At 36.1% G+C, this 12,729-nt stretch overlaps 3 protein-coding genes across 8 annotated transcripts in view; 1 reads left to right on the top strand and 2 right to left on the bottom strand.

Annotated features, from left to right (window-relative positions):
* LOC113106276 (collagen alpha-6(IV) chain-like) overlaps positions 1-3,908 on the bottom strand; it is an 87,905-nt gene extending 83,997 nt beyond the window's left edge. For all 5 annotated transcript variants that reach the window (XM_026268009.1, XM_026268010.1, XM_026268011.1 and 2 more), the window contains exons 1-3: positions 3,813-3,908; positions 3,547-3,674; positions 3,344-3,389 (exon numbers count right to left, since the gene is read on the bottom strand). In XM_026268009.1, coding sequence (XP_026123794.1) covers positions 3,344-3,389; positions 3,547-3,557 — 57 coding nt within the window. In that variant the 5' untranslated portion in view covers positions 3,558-3,674; positions 3,813-3,908. The remainder of the gene's footprint in view (positions 1-3,343; positions 3,390-3,546; positions 3,675-3,812) is intronic.
* Positions 1-12,729, bottom strand: part of LOC113106275 (microtubule-associated protein 1A-like) — a 1,143,919-nt gene that overhangs the window by 889,725 nt on the left and 241,465 nt on the right.
* Positions 4,587-12,729, top strand: part of LOC113106277 (collagen alpha-5(IV) chain-like) — a 45,197-nt gene continuing 37,054 nt past the window's right edge. For both annotated transcript variants that reach the window (XM_026268016.1, XM_026268015.1), the window contains exon 1: positions 4,587-4,864. In XM_026268016.1, coding sequence (XP_026123801.1) covers positions 4,787-4,864 — 78 coding nt within the window. In that variant the 5' untranslated portion in view covers positions 4,587-4,786. The remainder of the gene's footprint in view (positions 4,865-12,729) is intronic.

Raw genomic sequence — 12,729 nt, 5'->3', positions numbered from 1 at the left:
CCCATCCCCCCTTTTTCTCTCTCATTCTCTCTCTCTCTCCACTGATATAGTGTGTAGAAGAGGTAGTTGATTTAGATTATTCTTATTATTAAAGAAAAGTGAATATAATAAACAGTCATTGCAATAATAATGCTTTTGAGTGTCTGCAGATAAGAACTGCCAAAAGTGATGGCTTATCTGTGCATATTTATCTAAATAAAAGATATGGAGTGTGTTCCATATGTCCTTATATAAATATTTAAACTACTACCCTACTCATATGATATCATTTATGATATCATATTTATATTGTAGCATTATAAAATACACAAACTCTAGATTTTTGCAACACAAAGACAGAGACTTTATTCTAAAAGGGCTCAATGAAATCTTTAATCTGGTGCTACCAACCAGTTTCTTCATACTTCTTGACAAATTTTTTATGAAATATGGCTTGAAATATTTGTAAATTACCCCTATTCTTAAAAAGACTAAATAATGCACAAAAAAAGCAAATGAACGGTGTGTTTTCATATAGTCTGACAGTAACACTTATGTTTAATCACTAATACCTGGCTCCTTGTATTGCCCTGCTCACCATAATCCAGTTAAAGAATTTGGTCCAATGACCCTTTAAAATCCATTTAGAAGCTTAAGATTGCTGTTAAATATCAGAACACTGAATAAAGCTTGATTGTTCTTGCCCATAGGGAAAAAAAAGAATGGTAAAACCATTCACCTGACCCTGACCTCTGTCTTGACCCAATCAAAAACTCCTAAGAACTTTTCTCCTCATTCTTGCTGACCTTATCTCAATGATGTTGGGAGTCCGACCCCTCTACAAGCTCCATCTACCTCCAAAAAGTTTGAGTTAAAGTTATGTCTACATCAGGAGTTGTTTAAAGAAAATGGAGTCACTGTCCAAAAACATTCACTTAGCTAACTTGTAGTTCCCAAACATCTATTAAACATGGGTGAATGATGTTTTTTTTTTTTTTTTTTGATCTGAACTTGTTTTTTTGGTCTAAGATCTACTTTTGATACTAGAAAATAAGTCATGCAAAGTGGTAAGACCCACTCTCAAGTCCCCATCAACAACATTGGTGTCCCACAGGGATCACTGCTTGGCACCTTACTGTTCTCCATCCACACCAAAAAACTTGATTGTGTCATTTAATTTTTCTCATATACTCAGTTTAACCAGTACCGACACATTAATATTTTAATCTTTAGCATACTGGCACTTTTTCGTGTGTACCGGCACTTCTGACATGTTGCCAGTACTAAGTCAAAGTGTCATTATTTGGATGATTAGAAATGATGACACTACAAAGCACACTACCCAGGAGGTCATTTGAAACCGGTAACATTCTGTAAAGTTCAAGGATCCAGTAAGGGAATGCAATAGTAATAAATAAGTTCATAACAGCGATTATGCAGAAAAACATGGATTTCACACGGATTTCATCAGAGATGGTGAAGAGAGTGACTTAGGTCCAGATGGCAGTAAATTAATCTTTTAATCAGCATGTATTTGGCTCAAAAGCACAAATGTTTTATAATGAATGTCAGCTGAAGGTGTTTTAGAGTATGCGCTGGTCAGTGGTTTAGTTATTCTGCATGGATCTGTATAGTAGCATGTACAGTCAGGTTAAGGCAGCAGGTTTAGTGGCCTTTTGGCATCTCCCTGTGGTCCTGTTTGGTATCACATCTTAACTGCTGCTTATTTATAATAAAAATAAAAATATATTTTGCTCTAAAATATATATTTTTTTTGGGGGGGAGGGGGTGTAGATCAGCACTTCTTTTTTCCACTTCAAGCACTGACAACAATCTGCATGTCATTTACACCAAATGCCTCTGCATTCACAGAGATTACACTTGGTATTAACAAGCAATGCAGCTCCTGTGGCCACGTGACTGGATCCTCTGTCTGATTTTATGACTACATACAAGGGATGTGCAAAATTGAGAATTAAGAACTGGCTCCTTATCAGTTCTTGAGTGATAACTTGAACTGACCAGTGGCCACCCCACACAGGAAGTTGAACTTGAACCTAAATTGGATTTTCAGGTAGTAGATTTTTACTGAATTAAAATTCTAACTATTTTTACAAGTACTGTCATTTTGGGAAGTGTTCTTTTACTGTGGACAATAAAACAATAGGGAAATTAAATGAAGATTATTCAGTTATTTTATTACAAATAAACAAGCATCTAAAGGCACAACATCCTATGTACTGAAGCAAAACATGAGTGCTTCATGCTACACATGGAACTAGAGGAAAACCCAGCCCTCCATTAATTATTAGTCTGCTAAGCTGTTTGTTACTGCAGGCTCTAATTATTTCATGGCTAGACTAAACTGCAAGCAACTACTCACCATCCCACCTGCATTACTCTCACATCAGTTTTTCCCAACCAAAATGCTGCCACTCGATAAGTGTTTAATCTCTATATAGTCTCTAATGTCATGCTCTCTATTATTAACTGCTATAATTAAATACAAGACTCTCTTTCTATTCCCCACACCCATACCACTCCTTAACTTCTACAGGCATCCAGGGCTGCATTTCCCAAAAGCTTCGTAAGCTTAAGTACATTTTAGACCCACTGAAACCAACAGAGCTATGATCAACTTAGGTTCACGATGCTTTTGGGAAGCGCAGCCCAGAACAGTTAAATCACAACTTACTTTCAAATAAAGCCTCAAGAGACAACTTTTCATAATTCACCTCTATAAGGATTCACACTAACCTTATATGTAACAATTAAACCTGCACGTTAATACCACCAATTTATTTTCCACCAATTACAACAATTGAATGACTCTACTAATCTGTAAAATTTGTCTCTAACTACTTTTAAAGAAAATGTGCAGGTAAAATATAAATCATATAAAACAAAAGGAAGAATAAAACATAATCATATATTTACTTGGAATAGTGTGTGTCAATATGGCAGTAACAGGGTAAATGGGTGTGGCAGAGAAACACTTTGCATATTAATTAGAAGGAGGAGTGTTTTGTCAGTTTGGTGATGAGAGGACTGAGATACATCACAAATCATCAAACAAGAAATTACACTGAAAAACGAATGGTTTGTGAGCAGTAACTAACCATTTAAAAGGCACACAAATAGTTTACACAAAACTTCATGGGTTGTAATTTGTCAAGTGATTGTGTCTTATGAAAACATTCAAATGTGTTTGCAAAAGTTAACCCAAACATGATGAGCCAAATGTATAAGCTATTACTAAAAACAACTTGGGCTATCAGTTAAATAACAAATGATCCAACCTACTTGCGACAAAATCCACAAGGGAAACAACGGTTATGCGTTTTAATAATGATAGAAGACTTACCCCTTGAGCAGACACTGCAAACAAGACAACTGGTAACACAAAACTCCTGTGAAGGGAGAAGAACAAAACCATCATCTGTGCTCTACAGAAATAAAGCGCTTTATTGAATTCCGTGACTAAAACTGACAGTTCACTGTTTAACATACAAGTGTCTGAATTTGTAAGCGTAATCAAATGACATCTCTAGATATTAATGTACTTACCAAGGCTTCATTTTGCAAAGCTCTGAGGAAAACGCAGGTAATGTAGGCTATCCTCGGCGTCTTCACGGTAAGCCTCTGTTAATGGCTTCAAATCTATTCATTTGAGAATCCGATGACCAGTTCGACCACTTCGAAGGGCAAGAAGAGAGATAAGGATAAATATAAACAATTAAACGAGAGATGGAAATCTAATTTTGCACATGCACAACGTATTGTATGAAATGTTGCTTCTATGTGTCCTCTAAGAATAAAAGAAGTTCACTCACAAGAAAGTTCTGTGTCGGAAACGCTCTCCTCGCGGCAGAGTCGATTCACGCACCGCTGCAAGTGCGCCGTGCTCTGAAAAAGAGGGCGGGGTTTCCACCCGTCAATCATCCGCGCCTCACGCTCTTGCCTCCAAACAAACAACGATAACAACCACAAACTTATCAGTAAACAGTGTGCCACTTATGTAACCTGAAATATCATTAATGCAGCCTATATCTCTCACTAGTCATCATAAAAATAATGAAAATTAGGCTGCACGAACACATAAACTGATCAGAGTTCATTCAATTAACTCCATACATATTATAGCTAATGCATGTCTAACTCTTTATTAATAATGAGCAATAGGCTGCAAAATGACACATTTTAACTTAAAAATAGCAGAAGAGAACAAGCAAACCTATGGAACTATTGGGCAAAAAAAGTAAACTTTAAATGATATAGCCTTTCTGTGCTAGCATATATAGCTACATCCTTCTGTTTGATAAATGCATTAAAAAATGAATGCAAATAGGCTATTTGTTTAATTTAATGTCAATATTTTTCTGTGATGCGTCCTCCGCCACAACATCGCTAACAAATCCCCTTATAAAATCAAAAGAAAGAAACAGTCAGTAAAATAGTTTTTTATTAATAATTTATCCAACAAAAAAGCCACAAAATAAATTTAAATGTAACTTTTAATCCTCCCATGACTTTAAAGCTTAAAGTATGTTGGGGTCTAGAATGTTCTTTAGCGGAGGGATATGAAGTAGTGCGGTGAGCAGGTTAAGGGGATTCACTAAAGTGCGGTTACATTATTGCGAGCGCGCCAGCTCTGGACAGCCTTTTGAGACTTTTCACGAATTCCTCTGTAACTTTTGAAAAAACGTGCTGGTTCTGCAGTTAGCTTAACAGAGGAATATGATAAGTTCAATAAGTGCTCATAGCTGTAACTGTCAATGTTAAGAGGGCAGATTCTTTGAAAATCAGCATGAACTTACAGGGTCTCGGCGCGGTGTTACTTCTGTTCCTCACTATAAGTACAGAGGTGCGCAAATCCGAGGCAGCGGTAAGTAATAATCGTTTATTACATATTTTAGTTACATCTTAAAGTGAAACAACTGTTGTCACTGCTTTGGATCAATCACACACGTTTTAGCTAAAGTTTATAAATACAGGTTACTTTATCACACGAAGGTATTGGTTTCCTTGAGAGCTCTAAGAACAAGTGCGAAACTTCTAGGTGACTTGAATCATGGGATATCCATGTGCAACTGTTAAAATACAATCCGTTATATTTGATTGCCTAGAACAATTTTATTGAGTGCAAGTGCAAATGCGCATCACATTTTAATAGTCCCAGCTGCTTGAAGAAACATGATGTTCTTTAAAAATGTATTATTGATATTGGATATAAAACAGCAACTTTATTTAATACATAATTTAATAATAATTGTAAAGTTTCTTAATTTCTGGTAACTCTTGTGAACATTATAAGCTATATGTGTGTTTTTATTTTTGTTGTTGTTGTGTTTGCTTGTTTTTTTTTTCATAAATAGACCTACACATGTAGTCAATCTCATGCTCATAATATCACATACTGATTAACCTCACAGAGGTTATGTTAAATATATTTTCTTAGCAGTGGTTTCTAATCTGCATCAACAATTTGTTGCACACTGTTATAAGCAAATCTGTTGCAGTCTGATTACTGGCACTGTATTTGTATTTGCACATTACAGTACATGTGACATTTTTGCCAAATTAAATGCCAGTTATTTACTTGATGTGAAATGATAAGGATTAACCCTAACCCTATCTGTAAAATGTCCATATAAACACATTCTTTGTGTACAATTGTCTTATTAGCCACTACACCACAGAGTGATCCTGGGCAATCTGACATGCTTTGCATGCCTGTATTTTTGGTCCTGATTGGATACCTTGTCACAAATACAAAGATATGCCATCGCTATGTGGCCGATTCATTGTCCCGCTGTCAAAGTAGGCAGTAGCAGGAGGCAGACAGGTGAGGACATGTTTAGGGAGGGACCTGTCCTAGGGGTACAGATACAGCAGGGATAAAAGAGCACATGTGTGACCTTACAACAAAGCACATCATGTTCCTACATTCCCAAATGGCATTGTTGTGCACCAATCCCAACAGGGAGTGTAAATGTAGTTTGCACTTCCTTTCCCAATGACCGGCTGTTGAATTATTCGGATTCTCAGTAAGAATTCTGGAACTCTTTCATTTTACTCCTAAGGTTCCGCCCAGTTTCTGTTTCTCAGTTTACAAGGTGAAAGGTGGCATCTGTCATTCATAGAGGGAGGAGTTTGCTAGCCATCAGGACAGGCATGTAGACTTAAAGTGCCACCCATCCCCCGAGACCAAGACTGCACGACCCTCAGGTCTATACAATAAGTGAATCTGGCCACAGCCGATTGTTCACAGAACCTCTTAACCCCTAAAGCCCTTCAAACAAAAATCCAGTGTATATTTACCACCCACCCCCAGTCCAGAATGTCTCTGTGTTTGTCTGATGTGGATAATCGAGGAGACGATACAAGGTACGATACGAGGAGACACCCGAGGAGTGTGTGGCACTGATTATTCGGAATAATTCAGAATTTGAAACATTTGTTTTATAATGTGATACAAATAGATATATCCTTGAGGCTAGAGTTCCTTGCTTTGGCTCGTGCTCAGTGATGCTTTACAAAGATACAGTTAGTAAATCTGATATTGTTCACGATAGAGTTAATAGGGCAAATTCGTTTAGAAACACGATGGACACCAGGACCATTGCTATATTGGGGACAATAGCAGTCATGTCACGTGTCTGTTTAGAATCAGCGATAGTGATGCCAGATCTGATAATTAATAAATATTGATGTAACTTTTCTAGTTTTGTTAAAAAAAAAAAAAAGTTAATGAATCCAATGTAGGTTACAAAACTTGCAAATGTCTTCTATCGTTTGTCAACAATGAAGCATCTATATTGCTGCTGGGGTTGGCTATGCAACAGTGTGGATGAAAGGCTAGAAATGCTCTTGGTGTATACCGCTCGATCTAACCAAAAGTTGTCCTTTTGAGGAGCCATTACAGTGTGAAAGGACAGATTTTCTCCTATTTTTAAAATGTCAAAGCCTTTTAACTCAAAGTAGAATGGAATTCCTGGCCACAATTCCCACCCTTCTGTCTTTCAGTACTGGCTGCCTAGTGGTAAAATCTAGCAGCACATGACAAAGTGTATTTTAATGATAGTTGAAGACTAACATGTCCTTATTCAGTAATATATATATATATATATATATATATATATATATATATATATATATATATATATATATATATATATACAAACTAAAATTGTAATTATCTATGATATTTTTGGTTTTTAATCTTTTGGAGGTGCCAGAACCTGGAGTCACCAGGTCACAGAGTTTGTTGGTAACTTAAACCATGGGGATCTGCTTTGAACTTTTTATACTTGAGGGACTCCATACATTGCAGGTCAAGGTGTATGAACTTGTATGGATGTGTGTGGCGTCTGTACGTGTTCTGCTTCAGATATGAGTGTGTGAACGCAGATATGAGCACACTTACATCTTGGGATGTGTGCATATCTGCTTGTATATACATAATATGGTAATGCACATACATGTTGGTGTCACAAATGATGAAGCACCTCAGCTCTCAAAAAAAAGAAAGAAAGAAAGAAAGAAAACACACCCATGAAGTCAACTCCAAAGATCAGCAGTCTGTATTCGCAGCCATAACATCCATTCAGTACAAAGAAATCTACCCTGAGTGCCCGGGTTTTGCTGCAGTCTCATGCCAGGATATGGGGACCAAGGTGGGGGTTGGCAGCTCATGATAGTTCTGTCTCACCTGGAGGACAAGCAAATTCCAGTCTTATCTCACCTGCAGGAGAGAGAGAGAGAGGGTCACGAGATATGTACAGGAAGCCATGCAAGAAAATTATTTCAAAACAGGCCCAAAAGCACTGGCAATGCTCACTATGACAGCTCGCATTGGGAAACTATTATTTTAATTAAAAAAGAATTGTTTTGAAATGGATTTCTAGTTTTACTAGTTAAAGGGATAGTTCACCCAAAAATGAAAAATTGCTGTTAATTTACTCACCCTCAGGCCATAAAAGATGATGGTGACTTTTTTCTTTCAGTTGTACAGTAATGAATATTTTTAGCTAAAACCGTGGTCCTTGGTGATGCTTAAAATCAGAGTCAGTGGCTGCCCAATTGTTTTTATTTTTATCAAGGTACATAAAATTAATACCCATGGGTGGTATATTGACTCATATACTGATACTCTTTGTGTATATTATAGTACAGTGCTTGACAAAAGTTTGGACAGTTTTCCATTCGTGTGTCCAAACATTTGACTGGTACTATATATAGAATACAGTATATACATAAACAGAAATACATTTTTTGCAATGATAACTCAATTGTGGTGATCAAACATTTATAATGACGTGACGTCCAAAATGGGTCTGACATTAGTGCAATGAACAGAAAAGTTGAAGTTCATTCAACTTTAATTTAATTAAATTCAATTCCATTTAACTTTATTCCATTGAAGTTTATTTCACTTTGGAACATTCATCCATGGATTTGCGCTACTGTCTTCACACCCAGATGAAACTTACTAGACAAGTGTGAAGTGTGACATAGAGTAATATAGGCTACCTCTGATTAAGTAAGGAATAATTGACGATGGGCCATTTAATTATTATAAAAATAATGCTCACCCGAGGTGGTGATGCGGCCACAATGCGTAGCGGAGCTTTAAAGCATTTGCTAAGCTTTAAAGTGTTTCAGTGTTTCATGTCATCAGTAGCAAACAATGGAGCATGCTCTGGTGAAAAAACGAAGTAATTACACCATTTCAAGCATTTTATCTGCCTTATATGTTCTGTAAAAGAAAATGTATATATATATATATATATATATATATATATATATATATATATATATATATTGGCAGAATTTATAGGAATATACAGGCTCATATCTTCCCCTAATATCTGCAAAACGATATATCGGTCGGGTTCTAGTCATTATACAGTTCTGAGTTTTGACTTCTCAGATGTTCCTCCAAAAGGTTTTGAAAATGATTGTTGCATAGTAAGCATATTGCTCAGATAATTTAAGTTTGGAAGATATGGAAGATTTTGGTATCTTGGCAAATCTGATCACAGTTTAAAACATTTATTAAATTTACATGCATTGTAAAAGTTCAGTTTCACTCAGACATGATCATTTGTTCAACATATTAAAAATTTGTAATTTTTGTACTGTTTCTGACACATTGGATGAATATACATTACTAAGGTATTTTTCTCAGGAGAAACATCACAGTAGCAGGAAATTCGATCAAAATCTTTTGATCAAGCTGGAGACTACTGCTGCTTGATGGCCTAGTGAGTGTTAATAGTAGGGATGCACTGAATATTCAGCTACCGAAAATAAACATAAAAGGCTGAAAAATGTGTAACAAACAATGACTAACATGATCAAATAGAGGCATGCACTAATGCAGCAAACATGTCGCTAGTGTGAAAGTGCTTAAATCTAACAGAAAAAGATGCAGAAATCATTACATGTATGAAGCACAGACAGCGAGAGACTGTTTAATGCTGCATCACGTCTCCAATGAGAAGAAGAGGTGGCTACTGCTGGTGGTTAGGTTACTGTATGATGATTGAAATCGGGAAATTATCACAAATGATTAGTAAAAAAAAACTGCAGAATGTTATATTTTCTAATGCACGCACAAATTGCATGTAATCTGACGGTTTAAGCTCTCTGCACCAGGTTTCAAAGCCCACAGCAAGAGGAAAATCTGTGCTGCACTCATTACTCGTCAGTTGCTTAGTAGAGTTTTTTTTAAAGCATGTGACAATGTGATATATGTGACAAACATCTTCCCAAATTCGTAATGATAATAATTTATAAATCTGCATGCCGTTGTCAACAAAAAGAAGCTCTTCCTGCGGGTTTACTGTTGTCCTGAAAAATAAAATTAAAAAGTAAGACAATAATAATAATCACCCTACAACATTTCTATTAATACATTTATTATGAAATTCACACATAGCGTTCAAATTGGGATCTGTAATATATTCTAATGTTTTAAAAGAAGTCTCTTCCACTCAGCAAGCCTGCCTTTATTTGGACAGTAAAAAATACAAGCCTGATTCAAGTCTCAAAAATGGCCAAAAAATATTATTTTACTAAATGATTATTAATTTTAAGTTAAACTGTGCTTTGTTGTCTGCTAGAATGTAACAAGTAAATAGTGTAAAGTAAATATTTTTAAATTATTGTTTTCTAATTGAGTGGTTTTTTTTTTAAAAGCAGAACAAAACAGTAAAAAGCACATTTTGGCTTTAATTAATGCAGTGGTGAAAAAAAAGGGCAAAATAGGCCTACAGTATATGGGGTGTTTGGTATTCACCCCTTTGGCCATTTCGTTGCATCCCTAGTTAATAGATTAAATGGTATGTGTGCACTGTTGGGGTGCTTATAGTTTCAATGTGGTGTGAAAGAGAATCAAATATTATTTATGATTAGCTGGAGAGTGATCCTCCTCTCACACCCAATCTCTATTTCCACCACTGCCCCACCCCCACAGCGCTAAACCCTAAATAAACTGGCAAAGAGCAACTTTTTCAGTGGGTGGCTAATTTACACCACACATACAAACACATGCATTGACTGTGTGTTTGTTTAAGTGATGGAGAGGTCATCAAACTGTGAAAGAACGATGAGAGAGAAGTTACCTGGACATTTTTGTATGTGTGTGTGTGTGTGTGTGCAGAGGTTTGTCTGCTTTAGATATCATCTCATCTAGTCTGAGACTGAGACATGTTTCGTCAGAGTTTGAATGGGAGTTAGAGAACATCTGTTGTTGCTCCAGACATCACCTTTATTATCATTCTCTCTGTTTGATAGGCAGACACGTGGGTTTGTGGTTTAGTGCATTACAGAAATCTGTGGTACATTACATTGCTTTTAGCAGATCCAGCACATTAGAGAGCAACAAGATGTTTCTAAGAACTTAGAATTTACATTTCATACTTTTAAAGTTCATTTAATACTTTTTCATTACATTTACCAATACTATGCAAACATGCTAGCCACCTCCAAAAATGGTGCAAAATACCTTCATTGCTATAAATTCTTCATACATTCTGTATAAGATGGGAGCAGAAGTTCTGAAGTGGTTTGTTCCAGGACCCACACTTTACATTGGATATCAAGTCGAGGATCAACAGAGCATCAACACATATGATATGCTGGTATGCCATTTGAAGGGATAGTTCACCCAAAGAGAAAAAAAAAACTTTACTTACCCAAGCATGTACAACTTAATTTTTTTCTGTGGAACATAAAAGAAGATATTTTTATCAATTTCTGTGTTTTTTATCCATACAATGCAAGTCAGTGGTCCCCAAAATTCTTTAAAATATCTCTGGTGTTCTTTTCATTTTTGGGTAAACTATGCCTTTATTGTAAATCCTTGTGTAAAAGGGAAGGAAACCTTCAGAGTAATGTTTGGACTTAATACATAAGCCCTAACATTTGAGCACTAAAATTTACACTGACATGCCCATTATTTTTGTTTTACCTTTTAGCCTTGAGATGTTTTGTGAATACAGCCCCTGATGTATACCTGCCCTGTCATAGTGACTTCAGCCAGGTTTGAAGTAGAAAACCTGCTCAAGCCCATACATGTGGTTTGAACCTTTTAAACATGTGCCAACTCCCAGCGCCCAGCGTTCAGGGCACTATCCTGCATTCCTCCTTTAGCAGAATAAAGTCCATGCAGTATATCATTATTTTTGTAAATATGTTTTGCCTGAAAGTGTTTGAGGCATTTTTGCTCTGCTACATTTGAGCATGTGGAGGGCAAATAAAAGTGATCTAAAATCAGAGACATTAAAAACATAACGGATGTCTGATTCAGTGTTCAAAGACTAGTAATGAAGTACAAACAGGAAGTGTGGAGCAGACGGGAGAGGTGCTATGGTCCTGATAGATTTGCTAGCAGTGTTGACATCTGTTTGTGTAAACTGCAAATACATGTTGGTGGAGTTGAGCTGATTGACAAGTTTAATAACTAGTACGCTTCCAGTAGAACAAAAAAAAAGCAGGACAGTCTTAATTGGACTTCTGTTTATCTATTGGAATGGACTGTATATGTAGTAAAAATATATATTTAGAGATACACTTTAGCCCCACCTTAAGACCAAGAAAACAGTCTGTTTATGTGTATATGTTTTTAAGTCTAGTCAGCAGCTCTCTTTCCTCTTCTATTTATGTTATTTCTTTTGTTGTTTCGGCCTCTCTGGCACTTTTTGTTATAACAAAGTATGTCTTAATAGTTTTATTAATGTAGTTGTGATGAGAGCAATATATGAGAGTAGTAATGCAAACATTTTGATCTAGAGCTTTCAATTGTTTTGAAAGGGAGGAAATTAATGGAAACTCGAGGATTCACCTTGATCAAGATGTCTCGTTCCTCTTTTATCTGTTTTCTTAAACTATAAAACTTTGTCTGAACTGCACTATCAGTAGATGAAGTGATTGCTGGTTCTTCAGTGCTATGTCTCAAACTTGTGCTTATACCCCATAACTTCCCTATGACGTTAATATAAAATCTATTTATCTTTTAGAGCCCAACCAATATATAGTTTTGACAATATTATTGGCCAATATGTGGTTGTTGCTGATTTATCATTATAGGCCAATATGCCTACGATATGAACATTTTATTTCAGAACATATAATGCAGATAAAATGCTTGAAATGGTGTAATTACTTAGTTTGTCCAGCAGAGATTGGTAACAGCTGCATTGCTTGCTACTGGCGACCTGGATGAAACGCTTTAAAGCTTAAGTC

Source organism: Carassius auratus, chromosome 7 (assembly GCF_003368295.1).
Source record: "Carassius auratus strain Wakin chromosome 7, ASM336829v1, whole genome shotgun sequence".
In the NCBI taxonomy this organism is placed as follows: Eukaryota; Metazoa; Chordata; class Actinopteri; order Cypriniformes; family Cyprinidae; genus Carassius; species Carassius auratus.
Note: the sequence above shows the minus strand (reverse complement) of the source record. Positions and strands in the feature narration are given on the sequence as shown.